At 48.0% G+C, this 19,975-nt stretch overlaps 1 protein-coding gene across 1 annotated transcript in view; it reads left to right on the forward strand.

Annotated features, from left to right (window-relative positions):
- Positions 1 to 16,931, forward strand: part of BZW2 (basic leucine zipper and W2 domains 2) — a 64,349-nt gene extending 47,418 nt beyond the window's left edge. Inside the window, 5 exon segments of the mRNA XM_074268748.1 lie at positions 4,005 to 4,175; positions 6,104 to 6,250; positions 7,530 to 7,668; positions 15,399 to 15,521; positions 16,569 to 16,931. Of these exon segments, the coding sequence (XP_074124849.1) occupies positions 4,005 to 4,175; positions 6,104 to 6,250; positions 7,530 to 7,668; positions 15,399 to 15,521; positions 16,569 to 16,597 (609 nt within the window). The 3' untranslated portion in view covers positions 16,598 to 16,931.
- The last annotated feature ends 3,044 nt before the right edge of the window (positions 16,932 to 19,975 follow it).

A 19,975-nucleotide genomic window follows, 5' to 3' on the forward strand; every position in this document is an offset into this window, starting at 1 on the left:
CACTGGACACAGCCCTGTTGGTTTAAAAGGCCTGTATTCTCCCCAAGTGTAATCCATTTTTGCAATCTGATTGCCTTTTGGCTCACTTATCAGGTAATCCCTTTCTGCCATGTGATTGCTTTTCTGCTGGTTGATCAAATCAGAGTCCTGACCTTCCAAAGGCTCTTTGGGTGTAACATCAGCTGCCATCATGCCCCAAGTCTTTTTTGCCTGGGGCCCTGGATCTGGGCCCCTCATCCCATTTCCCTGAATTATTCTACACTCTGATGCCCAATGGAGCCCTCTGTTGCATTTTGGACATGGGGTTTTAGGTCTTCTTTCACCCTGTCTTCTCACTCTATCTCCATATTTACACTGAGCTCTTAGATGTCCAATTTTTCCACATTGAAAACATCGCCGAGTTTCTCTAGAAGGCCCTTGCCAGGAGGGACCCTGTCTTTCCACGTTCATCATTGTCTGGGTGTAAAAAGCATTTGTTCCCACTGTAGCACAGCGTCTTATGATCTCCTCTAAAGGAGCATCTTTGTCTAATCCCCATATAATTCTTTTGCAAATCTCATTGGCATTTTCCTTAGCCAGATGTCTGGTCATTATTTCTGTAGCTGAATTTTCTCCAATAGTTCTTTTGACAGCAGTTTTCAAACGTCCCACAAAATCTGCAAAAGGTTCATTGGGACCTTGCTGTATTTTAGTGAAAGCCTCTCCACGATCTTTCTGTCCAGGAAGGACACCCCAAGCTTTTATTGCAGCCTTAGCAATTTGTTCATATATTGTCATGGTATAATTAATCTGTTCCGAATTCTCTCCATACTGACCTTCACCAGCTAAGTGCTCAAAAGTGAATTGTGTGTTAACTCCTATTTCCAAATTGCATCTGACTTGAATTTTACATAATTCATGAAATTCTGCAAGCCATAATAAATTTTCTCCAGGTTCCAGACATGTCCTTGCTATGGATTTCCAATCATTCGGGGTTAGGACTTCATAAGACAAACCATCTAGTAACATTCTGACATAAGCTGATGTAGCCCCATAAAGGGTACAACCTTTTTTCAAATCCTTAATTTTATTCAAATCTAAAGGTGCATATCTTCTCCTTTTTTTACCTACAGAGTCAGTATTTTCAATCACAGGATATGCATGTATAAAATCACTTATATCCTGTCCTTCTCTCTTAGCTTTAGCCAATGCTTTTTCTACTCTTGTCATAGGCTTAGGCTTCTTCACAGGCAATTCTGTTTGTGTTTCTGCCTCTTCCCCTCTTTCTTCCTCCATCTCTGAAGGTGGGGTTGATGTGGGCCTGTCAATAATCTGTTCTCTAGGCAGGGTTGAAGCTTCTTCAAGAGAATCATACCATAATTCCTCATTTAAATCCTCTTGCTCTAGGGAAAGATCTTGATCTTTCCTTTTTTCCTCACACTTCCTCCTCTGTTCATTTTTAGAACTTTTCCTTCTCCTACAACTTGCTTGATAGTTTAAGGCTAATTGAACTATGTTGTAGATATAAAATACTTCTGCAGAAATTGAACGAGGCCCATTTTTTGCTTGAAATTCTTTCATTTCATATCCCACTAGCTTCCATTTATCTACATCTATCTTTTCTTCCTCTAAGAACCAAGGGGATGTGCGTCTTAATGCAGCCAAGAGTTTAGCAATCTGTACCCAGGTTACAAGTAAACTCTGCTCCTCAATTATGTTGATTATACTCTCTATAGTACCACTCCTGAATGGGGGTGGAGCTGAGGTTGCTTCTGGGGCTGGGGTTGAGTCGGCTGAGGTCCAGGGATTGAATATAGCTAACATCTGCCCCATTTCAGCTATAAGAGATTCCTGGTTTAGCCCTTAACAAGTTAAGTTCCTTATTTATCTATTAGCACGCTCACTTAATCTTTAACAAAGTTTCCTCGTTACTCACGGTTCTGGGTCAGAGAGACTGAGATCTAGATCTGAAGCTTTTCCACTGGAATCAGGACTGTGTCTGTCCCTGTTTGGGCGCCAAATTGCAAAGGTCTGGTCTAGCTCCTCTTGTCAGGATAAGCAAAAGTCCTTGCCCCACATTGGGCGCCAATTGTAGCACGCTGTCGTCTCCAGAAGCTGCCGGATCGCTCTCTGGGAAGAGATCTGCTGTGTCTTCTACTCAAATCTCTCAGACAGATTCTTCTTCCTGTAACGAACCGTTGTCTCCAGGCAGTTGCTGTTAACTCTTGTCCTTAGAAGTGACTTCCCTTCCTGCAGAGAGCCCCGTCAAGCCTGATGCAATTCAGAGTCTTCTCTTGAATCCTGGCTCTGAATCTCCTCCAACTCTTATCCTTCTTCAGGCCGATCTGCCCTCTGCGCCCAGTGCTGTCTCTTTTTATCCTCCCAGAGAATGGGCGTGGGATAATGCAAGGGCTTCTGGGAAGAACCACCCCAGCCAATGAGCTTGCCCCCTCTATCAAGTCAACCTGAGTTCTCACCTTGTAATTGTCCAGAAAACCTGAATTCTCACCTTGTCACCATCCAGACAACCTCAGTTCTCACCTAGTAATCCCAACACCCTGGAATTATAATTTGTATCCTCTACCCTTTATCTGCCTCATTCAGGCCATATATCCTTTAAAAAACAAAACAAAAAAAAACGTATTAAAGGCCTCTGCCGCAGTCGCTGAGGGCTGAATGCTTTGGACCAGAGTCCCATTCAGCTGGCTAGTCTTGGCTAGTCTAAATTCTCCCCAATTAAACCAATCTCTGTCTTGCCTCAGTTTCTCCGGCATTACAGTTGCTCCTCCCCCGCCCAGGGAAGAGCCAGTTTTATCCTTGTCTTTGTGTCTCTGCACCCAGCATATGCTAGACTGTTGTTTGTCCTTCATTCTCGAAAAGCACCGTGACATCAGGGAGGTGATGCCGTGACATGCAAGTCACTTGGGTTGAAGTGAGGGAGGGCCATGCAAGGTCACCGGCCTCGCTTTCCCCTCCAGAGCCAGCTGGGTCCAGTGGCCAGAGAGAGATCAGGACGACTGGAGAGGGCCCCGGGTGCAAACATGCTAGGTGTTGTGGACATTGGACCATCAATGAGCACTCATCAAATGGAGGAGGGACTCTGTCCTGAGAAGGAGGCCTCCACTGGGGAGCAGATTATCCCCCATGTACACGTGTACAGGGGATGCAACTTGAAGGCACAAGGGATCAGTTTTCAAGATATCTCAGGAGGAGGGAGGGTGCAAGAGAAAAACCATAGAAAGGATCATCAGAACAAGCCCAGGGAGAAGACACCAGCAACTCCCAAGCCCTAGATGTGCTTCCGATCTAGGCAAACTCTTAGGGTCTCCGGACACCTTCCAGATATCCTGGATGACAGCACGAACAGGATTTGGACCGTGGCTTCCTACAGCTGCACGCTGGTAACAGAAAGATGCTAAAAATCATAGATCCAGCCCCGTCAGCAGACGGAACCAAGTTGTTGAGTCCGGCTTTTGCCGATTCCTAGGATTACGCTCCGTCCGCCACAAGGTGCCATCTCCGTGTCCGCCACTAGTCTGCAGCTGATCATCTCCAAGACAAGTCAAAGGGAGTGGGAGGAGACAGGGATTTCATCCTCTTCCCTCCGTCTTCCTCCCAGCAATCAGCTCCCAGGAGCAGAGAATTACGGATGAAGGAGTTACGGGAATATCCAAGTAGGAACTGGCTGGCAGTTTTATCCAAGCCCACCCAGGAAGGGCTGGGGACAAGCACTTCTCTTACATGATCTCTCGTCTGTGTTCAGTTCACCCTGCTTCATACCAACTGACCAAATCGGTAAATGTGCCGAGAAATTGTTCTTAACTTGGTTTGTTCCTCGTAAGCTAATGGACGAAACATTGCCTCCATCAGGTGGAGAGCTTCTTATTAATTAAATTAATTGGGTCTGTGGAGTAGCCCTCTAATCTCCTCTAAGTGCAGCCTTCCCAAATTCTGTGCTTTGGGGGAGTTTTGTAGTTTTTAGAGGTCCTGGGCCCAAAACAGCCTCTCTTCTCCATCTTTTCCAGGAACTCTTCCCAGTTAACCGCCAGAACGTGGATCACTTTGCTAAATATTTCACTGAGGCAGGTCTGAAAGAGCTCTCTGATTTTCTCCGGGTCCAGCAATCCCTGGGTACCCGGAAGGAGCTCCAAAAAGAGCTTCAGGAGCGTCTGTCTCAGGACTGCCCCATCAAAGAGGTGAGTGGCCAGGCGCGGGTCCGAGCAGCTGGCTGTGAGTCTAAGCGGTAGGGCTGTGGGCCCAAGGGGCCGGGTGGTCAGGCTACAGGTCCGAGTGGCCGGGATGCGGGTCCGAGCAGCTGGGCTGTGGGCCCAAGAGGCCGGGTGGTCAGGCTACAGGTCCAAGTGGCCGGGATGCGGGTCCGAGCAGCTGGGCTGTGGGCCCAAGGGGCCGGGTGGTCAGGCTACAGGTCCAAGTGGCCGGGATGCGGGGCCGAGCAGCTGGGCTGTGAGTCTAAGCGGTAGGGCTGTGGGCTCAAGGGGCCGGGTGGTCAGGCTACAGATCCGAGTGGCCGGGATGCAGGTCTGAGCAGCTGGGCTGTGGGCCCAAGGGACTGGGTGGTCAGGCTACAGGTCCGAGTGGCCGGGATGCGGGTCCGAGCAGCTGGGCTGTGAGTCTAAGCGGTAGGGCTGTGGGCCCAAGGGGCCGGGTGGTCAGGCTACAGGTCCGAGTGGCCGGGATGCGGGTCCGAGCAGCTGGGCTGTGAGTCTAAGCGGTAGGGCTGTGGGCCCAAGGGGCCGGGTGGTCAGGCTACAGGTCCGAGTGGCCGGGATGCGGGTCCGAGCAGCTGGGCTGTGAGTCTAAGCGGTAGGGCTGTGGGCCCAAGGGGCCGGGTGGTCAGGCTACAGATCCGAGTGTCCAGGCTACAGGTCCGAGTGGCCAGGCTGCGGGTCCGAGCAGCTGGGCTGTGGGCCCAAGGGGCCGGGTGGTCAGGCTGCAGGTCTGAGCAGACAGGCTGCAGGCCCATGTGCCTGATCGGCTAAATCTGCCCTCATGCTGCACATCGGGACTCCTGGTCAGGGGGTGACAGACATGAACGGTGAATCCTCCCTTCACTTTAGAAAGAGCTAGATCAAGGATGATCACTAAGAGACCCTCCTTTTGGAAGGACCTTCATTAATTAGCCATCCTGAGCTGGTCTTCCCTCTCTCAAGCTGTTTGTCCAATGGAACACCAGGGGGCATCACAGCGCAAGGGCCCAAGATGGGTCCCTTCAGTTTGTCCCAGTTCAGTCGTACTTTAGGGCTGTTTCTGTATAAATGAGAGGAGCTTTGTGTCTTATTCTCCGGGCTCTGCTCGCTTCATTCACTTTGTGTCTCATCAGTTCCCATAACTATTTTTTCCTGTATTTTCCTCAGTCTCAGGGTTTTCATTTCTTTTAGCACAACAATATCCTTTTATATTTCTATATCACCATTTCTTTGGCTGGACCCTCGTTTGCTATCAGGTTATTATTATTATTACTATTGTTTTTTACTTTTGCAAAAAGCCACCCTGAGAATGTGTTGGCACATTTGAGATCCTTGCCCTCACTGGGGTCAGTGGCAGGATCGCTTTGTCCCAGGATACAGTGGGCCACAATTCCACATTGTCCTCCCGGATGCTTAGTCCCATTCGCAGTTCAGTCCCAGTATGTTTATATTTTGACCTTCTTTCAACACGTCCAGAGTGGATGAGCTAAACAAGCTCTGTATGGGGGAAGATGCCCATCTGGCGCAGAGCTGTTGCCACTCTCCTATCTGATGAGCTGGGACAAAGCCCCGGATACCCCACCCTAGTTCCATTTCTCTTGGTGCACATAGCACGATTTCTCGGTGAGCAGTCCTTCTCAGGGAGTGCCGTAATTATCCCCACTCTGCTTCTGGGAAGTATTTCTCCCAGCAGCTGCACGCGGGGCTGCCGGCTAGGACTCAGCAGATTTATTTTGGGGCCTGATGGAGGCTTGCTCCCAGAACAGAACAATAGGGTTCTTCCCCTCTGAGGCAGCGAGGGCGGAGAAGGACGGAACGGTCTGGCTGCCCAAAGGCCCTGAGTGGTGAGGGACGTCTGGCAGGTGAGATGCGCCATCCCCCTCTCTCGCTCTGGCTCTGCTTCTCTCCCGTGGCAGATCGTAATCTATGTCAAAGAGGAGATGAAGAGAAACGCTCTGGCGGAAACGGCCGTCATCGGGCTCCTGTGGACGTGCGTCATGAACGCGGTCGAGTGGAATAAGAAAGAGGAGCTCGTGGCCGAGCAAGCCCTGAAGCACCTCAAGGTGAGGGGCGGCGAGGAGGGGCCCTGGCTCCCTTCCCTATCCCTCCCCCAAGCTCTGTGGTCTGGGACTTTCCTGAAGGACCAAGTCTGGGCTGCAGATGTGCGGCCCAGGGATAAAGGGGATGGTTACGGGTCACCTGTACGGCTCATGGATAAAGGGGATGGTGACCGGACATCCATGCGGCCCAGGGACAAAGGGGATGGTTACCGGTCACCTGAAGGCTTCTGGGATCCCTGAATCAGAGAGTGAGCAGGTTCAGGGAGATCAGCAGAGCTGGGCCTTATTCTGCCAAGAAAGAGCCAAATCCTTGGGGTCTGGGGAAGAGGTGGCCAAAAGGCCATCGTCCTGCTTTATTCAGCTCCCCCATGAGAGCCCCAGGCTGGTGCCCGCCCCACGCCACCCTGGCCCTTTCCAGCTTGGCAGGAGATGCTGGTGCTTCACGGGTAGAGCCCAGGAGAACCCAGGCTTCCTTTGTGGAGATACAGGTTCATGCTCACTTGGACCTGGTGTGTGGGAAGCGCCTGAGATGTGGAGCCAGAGGAGCCGGGTTCAAATTCCACCTCTAATTTTGAGCCCATCAGCAGGCCTCTTTAGTCCGGCTCTCCTGGTGTGTAAAATGGAGGGGCCGGACTTGTCGGCCCCCAGAGTCCAATGCAGCTAGAATGCTGTCTCCAAGACCAGAGACTTCTCTGAGCTCAATTTGGCGAGGCTCTTCCTCACAGCCTTGCTGCAAGGAAAGCTCTTGGTAAAGTACCAAGAGTACCATGGAGGGAGCACTTCTTGGCTCTGGAATTAGAAGTCCTGGGTTCAAATCTCACCCCAGAGATTATGTAATTAGGCAAGTCCCTCAACTCTGCTGATGTGTAAAACTCAGGGACAAGTGGGCCTCTGGGGTCCCCTCCAGCTCTCGGGGGTAGTCTCCCCCCATCCTGGCTGAGGAAGTCTGTGTCAGTCGATCGCAAAAGCTCAGGGAGCGCTGGTGTGCCCACTGCAGACGGTGCCCTTCCTCTCTTGGGCGCTTGCTGTTGGAGCCCGGGGTGGGCACAAGAGGCAGCAGGGCATTGCTGGACACAGCCTCGGCTCCTTGTGCTCAGACTTGTCTGCGCACAGCGCGCGGCCTGTGTCCCCAAGCATGCTGGGAGGTCGGTGCCATTGTCCCTATTTCGCAGATGAGAGAGCCGGGGCTTGCCAGTGTGGACACACTCATTAGTGCCCGGGGGGATCCCATGGGGCCGCCCCACCTACCTCGAGGGTGACTGACGTCCTCTGCCTTTTCCAGCACTACGCGCCCCTCCTGGCCGCGTTCAGCTCCCAGGGCCAGTCGGAGCTGGTCCTGCTGCAGAAGGTGCAGGAGTACTGCTACGACAACATCCACTTCATGAAGGCCTTCCCCAAGATCGTGGTCCTCTTCTACAAAGGTGGGTGCTCCCGGGCCCGGACAGGACCTGAACAGTCAGCCTCCGCCTCTCTGTGTGCCTCCGTCTCTGTTTATCTTTGTCTCTGCCTCTCTGCCTCCCTCTCCATGTCTCCATCTCTGTCTCTCTCTTGGTCTCTGTTTCTCTCTGTGCCTCCATCTCTGTTATCTTTCTGTTTGTCTGTCTCTCTCTGTATGTATCTTCATTTCTACCTTTGTCTCTGCCTCTCTGTCTGTCTCCCTCTCCATGTCTCCATCTCTGTCTCTCTCTTGGTCTCTGTTTCTCTCTGTGCCTCCATCTCTGTTTATCTTTCTGTTTGTCTGTCTCTCTCTGTATGTATCTTCATTTCTACCTTTGTCTCTGTCTCTGTGTCTGTCTCTCCCTCCCTCCCTCCTTCCGCCCTCTCCCTTTCTTTCTCTTTCAGGATATGATGAGAGGGGGGCTGATCTAAGTGGTCTCTCCTGCTGCTCTGTAAACCCCTTGCAGACAAAAGGATTATTTATCTCTGTTTTAGTATTTCCAGTGTCTAGCATACAATAGGCACTTAATAAATGCGTGTTGCTTGATGTATTGGTTACAGATGACCTCTAACTGTATACCCCATCACTACCACATGGGAGCTAAGCCTAAGGACAGGTTGGCAGTATAACCCCCCCCCCACATGTGTCTCTGGCCCTGCTGACACAGCTCAGGGCCTGTGGCTTCCACAAGCCCACAGCTCTCCTGACTTCTCCCTGCCCGCTGAGGATCCCTGCCATTTCCCAGGCCATCTTACAAACAAGTGATCTATTTTGCCCCCCCCACCCATAACGGTGTGACATGGGCAGAGGGATAATGGCTCTGTTCCAGGCGTCTTCAAAGAACGTGGCTTCCTCTTCCAGACTTTGGTCTGTGCTCCTTTTCAGAAAATCACCTCCCCCTTCCTGTGGGCGCTCTGGGCGGCGAGGTGCTGCAGTGGGGTCTGGGCCTGGAGTCGGAGGGAGCTTCCTGACCTTAAATCGAGGCTCAGCCATTCCTCACTATGTAACCCTGAGCAAGTCGCATCACCCTGTTTGCCTCAGTTTCCTCATCTGTAAAATCCTGGACAAGGAAATGGCAAGCCACTGCAGCCTCTTTGCCAACCTTAAATTGGCTCACTGCTGGAAAAAGAGCCTTCTGCATTTTGTTTTCTCTCCTTTTTTCCTTTTTGGATCAGATTTTTCTTATGCAGCAAGACAATTGTGGAAATATGTACAGAGGAATTGCACATGTTTAATATATATTGGATTACTTGCCCTCCCTCCCCCCCCCCCCCCCCCCCAGGGATCTAGGTTCTTTCCTGAGCCAGGCTGGTTCTCTTTGTTCGGGATGCATTTTGGTGATTCTCAGAAAACCCCGAAGAAGTGCTCTGGGTAGCCCAGCACCGCCCTTTTGGACAGCTCCTCAGGCTCCCCTAGAGTCCCAGGATCCTAGTCCAGACCACCCAGGTCCATGGAGTTCAACCTTCTAGTAGCCCAGCTGCGCTACCCGAGGCCCAGGGGGGCCCAATGACCAGCCAGGACCACCCAGGCAGCATTTGAGCCCATTTCCTCTGACTGCCAAGCCCAGCCAACAAGAAGTTGGATGCTTTTTGGTGAAAAAACATACATGTTTAATCTCTTCTTAAGAGTTAACAAGGAGGGGCAGCTAGGTGACGCAATGGATGGAGCACCCGCCCTGAAATCAGGAGGACCCGAGTTCAAATCTGGTCTCGGACACTGAACACTTCCTAGCTGTGTGACCCTGGGCAAGTCACTTAACCCCAGTCTCAGGAGGGGAAAAAAAAAAAAAAAAAGTTAACAAGGAATAGTAAGTGTTTTCAAGAGCTGTTTGGCTCTCATTTTACAGCCCCTTTTGCCATGGGATGATGGGGATAAAGCAGAGCCCATAAGTATGAGGAGCTAGAACACACGATTGTTGGGGACCGCACTGGCTGGGGTGGGTGGGGAGGAAAGGAGTTAAAGGGAAAGTCTGTAGTAGAAAACCTAAAAATGATATTAAAATTTAGTATAAATAAATAGAAACTGAGGAAACACTGAGTCCTGAAAAGTTGGGGTAAAGTTGGGCCCCCCAGAAATTCCAGACCGTACATTCTAGAGGAAGTGTGGAGTGCTTCAACTTTTGAGTTTCTCTTGTGTTGGGTTATCAGGATGTGAATTGTGTTTGGACGTAGTTCCATCTGGCTTGGGGGCTTTTTAATAAATGATCTATCCCCTATAGAAACTATCTTAAGTTCTATGGAAATTCTTATTCATGTAATTTTAATTGCCTGTAATTAAAAAAAAAATACAGACAACAAATCGTTTGAAAAGTTCCCAGTAACTCAGATCAAGCCAAAGTTGTGATTAGTTATCCACTTTGTCAGACTGGATTACTGAACTGAGAACTTTGTGAATGGCGGCGATAAAAATCTTTTCTTGAAATAATAGAGTTGTCTGAAGGAATGAATTCTAATAATGCTGCTTAGAGCTGAAAAAAAAAGATGGTGATTGTTCCTTTGATAAAGAAGACAGGCTTTCTGTGCAACCTGTCCCCTGATTTGGATTTATTTTACTTTGAAGAAATAAATTTAGAAGTAGGGAGTCATTGTATTCTGTCTATTCTCTCATGCACAAGTTATGTTTCTTATTACATTCCCAGGTGCAAATTCTTATCTTTTCTTTCAAGTTGATAAATGGATCAGTTCAAGATTATTAGTTTAGGCAACTTTTTCTTTTTTTAATTATAGCTTTTTATTTTCAAAATACATACATGGATAATTTTTTCATTCATTCCTACAAAACGCTATTTTTTTTTCTTCCTTTTGCCCCCAGTCAGTGCATATGTTAAACATGTGCGATTCCTTTAGATGTATTTCTACAATTACCATGCTGCACAAGAAAAATCATATCCAAAAGGGGAAAATGAGAAAGAAAACAAAACGCAAGTAAAAAAATAAACTCAACCAGAATGAAAATGCAATCTTGTGGTCCATCCTCAGTTCCCACAGTCCTCTCTCTGGGTGAGATGGCTCTCCTCATCATACAATTATTTGAATTGACTTGAATCACCTCATTATTGAAGAGAACCACGTCCATCAGGATTGATCATCGTATAATCTTGCAGTTATGTAACGATCTCCCATGCTTCTGGGAAATGAAAAAACAAATCTTACCTTTGTAATGTCTAAACACCCATATAGAAGCTTCTAGTTCTTATTAGGTTTTGCACAAGCAATCAATGTGTAAGCATTGATCAAGGTCCCACTATGTGTCAGGGGCCGTGCTGAATGCTGGGGGTCCAAAGAAAGGCCAAAATAAATTTCCCTCACACACAACTTGTAAAATACAACAAACAGATTATTATTGATTTATGTTGGTGTTTTGTGAGTCCAGCCAACGTGCCCAGATTTTATCAGTGGTACCTTTCAGCAAAATGTAGTTTCCCTGTTTTTGTTTGTTTGCTTTTCAGTCTTTGGGTCATTTCTGACTCTTCGTGACTTTCTTCACAAAGATGCTGGAGTGGTTGCCTTTCCTTCTCCAGCTCATTTTACAGATGAGGAAACTGAGGATAATAGGGTGAAATGACTTGACCAGAGTCACACAGTTAAGTGTCTAAGGTCATATTTGAACTCATGAATATGAGTTTTCCTGACTCCAGACCTGATGCTCTCTTCACTGCGCCATCTAACTGCCCGTCTATCCATGTTTATCTCTTCTAATTAAGGCTGGTTTTGCCACCTTTCTCTGAGATCAATGGCCACTTGGTCTTTTTTTTTTTTTAATTCAAATGAAGCACAATAGATATGGTCACAGTCCCTTGTTTTAACTCTGTGTGTGTCTCTCTGTTTCAACTGTGTTCCTTTTAGACAGCATATTTTTGGGTTCTGCTTCCTAATCTATGCTATTGTTGACTTCCATTTTCTAAGCTAGTCAAACCCATTCCTATTTTTAATCATGATTGTTTATTTTGTTTTTCCTTCCCTCCTTTTTTCTTATGTTCTTTCTTTTTTTTCTTTATCTCTCTTTCTCCCTCTCTTTGTTTCCTCCTTCCTTCTTTCTTCTTTCTTTTCTTCCTTCTTTTCTTCTTTTTTTTTTTGTTTCCCACCCTCCTCCTCTTAAAGGAGAAGATGGCAGGATAAGATGAGTGACTTCCTCATCCATACTCTTGAAATCTGTTTCTATTCCCCTATAATTTTTTTCTCTTTACCTCACTGAAAGTCCAAGAAAATATTTTGATTCTTTCTTTGCTTTTTTTTAACCCCTCTTCAAAACCGATTCTCTTTACTTAGAGATTTTATTGTTTATTTGTTTAAGGGTAATTCTTCCATTCATCTACCCTCTTTTTTTTTTATTTCCAATGGTCCCTTCTCTCCTTTCCCTCCTGTTTCCATGTTCTCTACTCAACTCTCTGTCCATTCTTCTCTCCTTTGACCAGGTTAGATGGGAATGAGATTCAAATATCAAAGTCCTCTATCTTCCTCCTTGTCTGCACATTTGGGCACCCCAATTATGTGCAATTGTTTCTTTTCTCCTTTCTCTCTTCTCTCCCACCCCTGCACTTCTCCTTTTGTTCTTAATTTAAATGCACCCAGACCTAACAGAACCACTCTCTGCCCCCCCCATCTAGTCAGACTCCCTCTGTGACCTCTGCTGAGCTTTATGAAAGTTCTGAGAAGGCTCATGAATCATCTTTCCATATTAGAATTTAAACAGTTTGTCCTTATTTAGTCCCTTGTGATTGCTTGTTCATGTTTACCTTTTTATATTTCCCCTGACTCCTATGTTTATATTTCAGTTTCAGCTCAGCTCCTTTCATCAAGAATAGCTTTCCTCCCTTTCACAGAATATCCATTTTCCTCCTCTAAAATCATATTCTGTTCTTCTGCGTGAGTTACAAGCAAGAATTTGCTTGTAAGACTAGATCTTTTGCCTTCTGGAAAATTGTATTCTGTGCTTTCTGCTTCTTGAGCGGTGGTTGCTAAATCTTATGTGGTCCATACTGTCTTATGAGGAGATTTATGTGTCTCCTCAAGACTTGCATTACTTCTTGGGGCAACTAGGTGGGGCAGTGGACAGAGCACCAGCCCTGAAGTCAGGAGGACCCGAGTTCAAATCTGATCTCAGACACTTAACACTTCCTGACTGTGTGACCCTGGGCAAGTCACTTAACTCTGATTGCCTTAGAGGGAAAAAAAGAAAAGAAAAAGACTTGCAATATTTCTTTCTGGCTTCTTAAATAATTTTCTTTGTTTAGAATCTCTGGATTTGGGCATAATATTCTTGGGGGTATTCATTTGGGGATTTCTTTTAGGATGTGGCCAATGGATTGTTTCTTTTTTTTTTTTTTTTTCCTATTTTGTACTTTTTGTTCTAAGAGATCTGGGCAATTTTCTTTCAAGAAATCTTAAGATAAGATATATAGGATTTTTTTCTTAGTTATATTTTTATATAGTTCAATGATTCTTAAATTATTTCTCTTTGATCTGTTTTTTGGTCAGGTTTTGATGAGGTACCTTACTTTTTTTTTCCAGTTTTTTAGTCTTGTCACCTTTAAAAATATTTCTTAATACCTCATGGCATCATTAGCTGCTAATTAGTCAATTCTCTGAGAGAAATTCTCAGAGATAGATTTTCTTGGGTGATGTTTTATACTTATTAGTCCAAGCTTTTAATTCTCTTTGCAAATCTTTTTTTCCCATCATTTTCATTTATTTTATAACTTTCCCTTCTACTGCTCTTATTTGGTTTTTGAAACAATTTTAGCTTAAAAAACAAAACAAAATAAAACAAAACAAAACAACACCCTCTTTCTTCTTCTCTTCCTGGAATTATGGTTGTACATTTTCTCAACCTGTATTTTCCTTTGAGACATTGCTCATTCCTTTGAGTCATTTCTCATTGCTGTCATTGTTTTGAATTTTTGTCCCTGAGAATCCCTGTGACTTTAACTATTTGTGGCAGGATGTATCTTTTGTTTCCTCATTCTTCCCCGTAAAGTTCTGTTGTCTCCAGAAACTGCCGATCGCTCTCTAGGAGATTTGCTGTCTCAACTCAATCTCTCGGCCAGACTCTTCTTCCTGTAGAGAGCCGATCGCTCTCTGGCCTAGAGTAGAGACTTCTTCCTCCTGAGAGCCGCCCCAACTCTGGCCCAGACAAGATTCTCTCCTTGCTCAATGGTGTCTTCTTTTATCCTCCCAGAAAATGGATGTGGGATAACTCAGGGGCTTCTTGCTCCTCCTAAACATGTAAGCTCCTCCCCAGGAGTTTACAGGGGTAAAACTCCCCTAAAGGCCAGAACTAGAGAATTGTCAAGTACAGATTTAGCACTTAGTAAGAACCTAACACTTCCCGACTATTTTTTGCCTCAAAAAGAAGACTGGTGCTGGACTCTGCTCACTTCTTGCAGGAATGTTTGGGGTGAACTTTTCTCGTCATGCATTTTTTTTACTGCTTTCTGAGTGTTGGGTTATTGTGGGATCTCAGGGTGAGCTCTGTCACTGAGAACTTTCAGTGTTCCCAAAGTGGCCCCAACTAAGACACAGTCTCATCGTTGCCTTCTTGGTCTCAGTTCTGCAAGTTCTTGATCTGGTTTCAGGTCTAGGTGTGTTGACTTGCCCCTAGTGGAAGGTCTCATTCACCTCTGTTGGTCCAATGGCAGAACTGGAGACTTCCCTTTGGTCTGGGATTCATTGGATCGTTGCAGGTTCCAGATAGACTTGAGGAAGAAGGAAGAAAGGATGAAAACAAGAACTTCCTGAGCCTTGCTGTTTGCTAGGCATTGCAGGGACTGTAGGACATATAAGGAAAAGAAAGTCCTTGCCCACGAAGAGCTTACATTCTAGACAAGAGACAAAAGGGAGTAGAAAAGTGGGAGGGCGATGAAGGTAGCCAGCACAGGGACATGGCTTTGATGACTTGAAGCCCAAACAAGGCTGGAGGGGGTGAGCCGGGTCTGAGGTCCTGGGAGGACTTCCCCATGAGAAGAAAGGGGGGAGCTTACAGAGAGATATTACAGGGAGAAAGACCTCAGAGGTGGATGGAGATGCAGGAGGGACAGCCAGGGGCCAGGTCTGCCCTCAAGCCCTCTCTGTGTGACCCTGGATAAGTCTCTGAACCCTGTTTGCCTCAGTTTCCTCACGAGGAGAAGGAAGTGGCCAATTACATCAGTGTCTTTGCCAAGTAAACCCCAAACGGAGTCATGAAGAGTCAGAAGTGACTGAACGACAAAAATGAAGAATCAGAAACGGAACCTGAGTGGGGTTCCAGCCAGCCTTAGGCTAGTTCCCTCAAGTGTCTGGGCCTCAGTTTCCTTGTCTTTAAGTGAAGATTTGGGCGCCTTGTGACATCATGGAAGAGAGTCAGGAGTCTGGAGTTCAAACAGGCTTGTATTTGAATCCTACCTCTGCCACCGATTCACTGGAGACCATGGAGGGGAGGGGTCATAACCTCTCTGATCCTCAGTTGTGTCACCTATAAAATGGGGTAGTAATCCCTATAATACCCACCTGCCAGGGCTGTTTGGAGTTATCAGTCAGAAAGTGGAAAATGCTTTTATTATTTCTGGAATGTGGGGGACTTTGATGGGGGGATCTTGTCCATGATTTAGGGGGTTTGTCACCTGTTAAAAGGAAAGGTCCCCTGGTTATGGCTTGTAGGAAGCCTGGTCAGTGGTAAGGGTAGGAGTCCGGTCTCCCCGCTGGGCCCTGATCCCTTCTGACGCTCTCTCCTTCACAGCCGACGTCCTAAGTGAAGAAGCCATCTTGAAGTGGCACAAGGAAGCCCACGTGGCCAAAGGCAAGAGTGTCTTTCTAGACCAGATGAAGAAGTTTGTCGAGTGGCTGCAGAATGCGGAGGAAGGTAGGCCCCTGAGCTTCCCCTTGTGGTGCAGGGCCCGCAGGCAGGAGCCAGGGTGGGGAGTGGGGGGCTTTGGTGGGTGCCTTGGTCTCCCCAGCAGGTCAGCCTCCCGGCCAAGGCTTCCTCTGACACCAAAGGGCCCTGCGCTTCCTGTCTTCTTGGTCCCACCTTCTCTACCGAGGTGTGACCTTTGCCCAGGGAGAATGAGGTCCTCATCAGCAAGGATTCGATGCCAGGAAAAAACTACTTGTATGTGTGTGTGTGTGTGTGTGTGTGTGTGTGTGTGTGTGTGTGTGTGTGTGTGTAAAATAAACATGTATATGTATATATGGTGTTTATATATAAGCACACACATACATACACAAAATGTATACGTACATATGTGCATGTGCACATATGTACATTTATTTATTTACTTTATTTCTATGGAGAGCCACATCTCTTTATGTAGACCCACCCCTATAAGCCTGGCTCCCGGACACACACCCGCACACACGACAGTCCCGTTCCCGCTACACGTATGAAGGAGTCCGCACACATGGCAGGCCGTTCCCCCTACACACTGACTCACTCCCGGTCGGCAGCAGACTTCAGCTGCCCCATGACCGTTGTTGAGGCCAGTGCCCAGGGGGGTAGGGGCTGGGCACGAGGCAGAGGGTGTTTGGTGTCTGATAATAATATTACTATTAGAAATAATCAAATAAATAACAAATAAAATATGATTCATAAACTTTTAAACCAAAATAAAACCATTAAGATTGTCCGTGGATAACTGCAAGAACCCCAAGAAACAGCCGTTCTGGGGATAAAAGGCGTTAGAGCCCGTACAAACAACAAGCACTCAGGAAGCACTTACTGGGCCCCTGGCACCCAGACTCAGCCTTTCTCCTCATGTCGGCGCGGTGGGTGGCCCCCCCAGCCCGGGAAAGGTAGAACAGGCCTGAGCCAACTCAGTTTCTGTGAAAGGCCTGGAGTTTGCTTGTTGCTCTTCCCCTTTGTGACACAAGAGCCATGTTCATAGCCCTGTTCTCTTGTCTCCTCTTCCCTCAGAGTCTGAATCGGAAGGGGAGGACAATTAACGGCCACGCTCCGGTTCTCCGGGCCGCCACGAAGGCCTCTTGGGCAACGCCGTCTCCTTCAGGAACCGAGGCCTGGCTCCTGTGTCTGTCCGGCTGCCCTGGTGTGGAGGGGGCCCCACCCCACTGGGGAGGCCCTGCCCGCCTCCTCCAGCCTCCCTCAGACGAAGCCATCCAGCAGCCCGGCTTCCTCGGCTGTAGCCTCCCTTTCAGGTACCCGGCCAGGGGCTGTCGCAGGCTCGGGTTGCTACTTCTGTATTTGCTTGTGTATGTGATAAGACAAAACCACTTTTTTAAATGAAATAATAATAATAATAATAAATGGCTTTTTTAAAAACCAGCGGACCAGAGCGTTTGTTCTTCAGGCGGACAAGAAGCCTCTCGGCCTTGCGTCGTATCCTCTTCCTAACTCGGTCGCTTCTCCCTTTGGCTCCTGTTTCTGTGGTGCTTTAAGGTTTACGTCAGTGCTGTTATTATCCCTGACTGGAGGTGACAGTCTGACTGTGGCCGTGACTTCCAAGAAGGGCTTCCAGGCTGGGAAGTGTCCGCAGTGGGATCGGAACTCAAACTCGGGCTCCCTCGTCCGGCCTCCGTCCTCTTCTCCGGCCTCCGTCCCCTTCTCCGGCCTCCAGCCCCTTCTCCGGCCTCTGGCCCCTTCTCCATCCCTGGGTCGTGCTGAGAGTGCCGGTTATGTCAGCACTCTGGAGAGAGCCGTAGCAGGAGAAGTGACTTCCACTGGTAACTGGAACCATCCAGAAGCTACTCAGGTGGAGCTTGGCTAATATAAAACTCCTTCTGGGGAGACCTGAAACGGTTTCCTTGCCAGGGATGGGGACCCTAAGTCACTAATGGCTTGGGGAAGAAATCTGCATCTTCCTTAGAGACCGAGGCCCCTTGCCGGTCAACGAGCTCAAGCTCTGCCAGGCCAGAGAGGTGCTACATGAGTATGAGGAAGGCCCCCAGACTGAACCCAGAGGGCCCACTGGGAATGGCGCCATCACCCCAAGGGGCAGGTTTTTATTCTCCTCCCCTCCCCCTGCCATTTACATGAGGAAATAGAAAATACCCATTTTCCTGCTAAGTGAAGTGACAGTTCCCCACTGGACCATTCCTGACACTCCAGTGGTTTGGGTAATTTAGTAAAAGTCTGTAATATTCCCTTCTCTACAATGTAATCTTCTCTGGGAGCAGGTTTCTCAGGGAGCCTCTGGAGGCAGCCTTAGTTTCAGTTCAGTGTAATAATCACCTCAAATGCAGCCAGGAGTTAAAGTCCGGATCCTTTATTTTCTCTTTCCAAGTCTTAGCTCCTTTCCTGGGCCCTGTTAGTTTTCCTAGAGGCCTCTCTCTCTCCTTGGTTCTAAGAGCTCTTGTCGCTAGTCCTCTGTCTCTGCCAGCTTCAGCCTCTTGTCCTCCCAATGTCTCCAGCCAGCGCAGCAGTGGAACAGGGAATGAATCTGATTCCACCTCCGACAGCAGGCTTGTGCTTTAGTGGGCTCCTCCTTATAGACGCTCTCTTGTAGGTGTCAATCTCGTGGAATTCTAGTAAGTACATCTAGAGAACCGTTAAGCCTGCTAAACAACCGTTGTCTCCTCAGTTCCACTCAGTACTTGTCTCAAGTTCTGGCCCATAACATCTCCTTGGAGGGTCAGATCAATCATACAAAACCAGGCTAAATTAGATAACTCTTGTCTCTATCCATTCCACTGTCTTAGTACCTTGTAAGAATCATAACAAAAATCCATCTCAAGCTCTGGAAAAAACCCAAAGAAACCGAACAGCCCCGTTGCCTGCCCCTGTTGGGGTTGGATCGTTGGTGCCCCTTTTTAGAAGGCCCCCATATACTTGGGCTTGGCCAGAGGCGGGAGGAAATCAGCCTTAGCTGTTTCTTTTTTGAGGTGAAAGGGCATTCTTGCTTCAATAGGTCACACATACCCCGTTATTACCTCCCTGATTTTCACCATTACCTTTGCTGAAACATGAGGCCCCATGACCACTTCCTGATCGTATCCAGGGCCAGTCAGCAGCTTTTCAGACTCCAGAAATGGACATTTCTCAGTGATTTAAGCACCCTAGTGATTCAATTGAATACAGTAAGCATTTATTAAACACCTACCATGTGCTTCACACTGGGGATGAGAAGACAAAAGGACCTCCTTTCAGGGAGCTCCCATTCTAGTGGGGGAGGGAAGGTGAGGATACTGCACAGACACAGGTAAGTAAAGACAAAATATCTATGGTTACGCAGAATAATTTTGAGAAAGTGCTGGATGTAAAGAAGGAGGAGGGCTGGATGGGGGGGACGGAGGTGGGGAAGGGGGGCGTTGTGCCCAGGCAGGGGGTGGAGGGCTGTTTGAATGGGAAGCAGCTGTCTGGGGGCCGCTTTGATTGGAGCAGGATGCATAGGAAAAAGATTAAGATAAAGTCAAACTGGGGGCAGCTAGGTGGCTCAGTGGGTAGAGCGCTAGAGCCTGAAAGATTCCTCACTTCTCATCTGGCCTCAGACATTTATTAACCGTGTGGCCAGTAATTTAATCCATTCCTCATCTGCAAAATGGGCTGGAAAAGGAAAGGGCAACTACTCCAGTGTCTTTGCCCAGAAACCCTCCCCATGGGGTCACAGGAGCCGTAGGAGGTGGGGAGAGGAACCCCTTCTTTGGGGCTTCTTCTGTTTGGTTTTTCTTGGCTTGTTCAGTAACGTTGCCCTAATCACCAGGCCCGACACCCCTGGTTCCCCTGTTCTCCCTTTATGCTTCTGTGGAGGAGTAAGTGACGGACAAGCTGATGGGCCCTCGGACTATGGAACAATAATTAACGATAATAACGACCCACACAGCAACAGTTTGCATCTGTAGAGCCCTTCACCTAGCTTCCTTCTTAGAGCCTACATGACAACTCCGTGAGGGAGAGGCTGTTATGTCCTCTACACCATATGGACTTCCATTTCTCTGCTTGCACTTCCCCCGGGATCCTCTGGGGGGCACCCCATGTCCAGTCATCCCATTCCCTTTGACCGATGTCCGCTCCTAGTGGACCTCAGGGACTAGAGGCCAAGGCTGTGTGATTGTGGACAAATCACTCCTCATCCTCAGCTTCCTGGTCTATTAAATCAAAACAAGAGGGAGATGTCAAGATGATTTACTGGTTCAGCAGCCTCGGGCACTTGGAGAAATCAGTTGGTCTTTTGGATTTCAGTTTTCTCCAAAATGAAGAAAGGATTTCATTGGAGAGGTGGAGGCCGAGGGGTGGGGAACACTGGATATACTGCCTCGCTCCCCCCCCCCACCGAGCCACTTTGGAATGGATGGGATGCTTTGGAATCACTGTTGTTTTTTTTTTTTTGTTTCGAGAGAAGCTCATGGAGGGAGGGAAATAGGGTCAAT

This window comes from Sminthopsis crassicaudata, chromosome 5 (assembly GCF_048593235.1).
Source record: "Sminthopsis crassicaudata isolate SCR6 chromosome 5, ASM4859323v1, whole genome shotgun sequence".
NCBI lineage: Eukaryota > Metazoa > Chordata > Mammalia > Dasyuromorphia > Dasyuridae > Sminthopsis > Sminthopsis crassicaudata.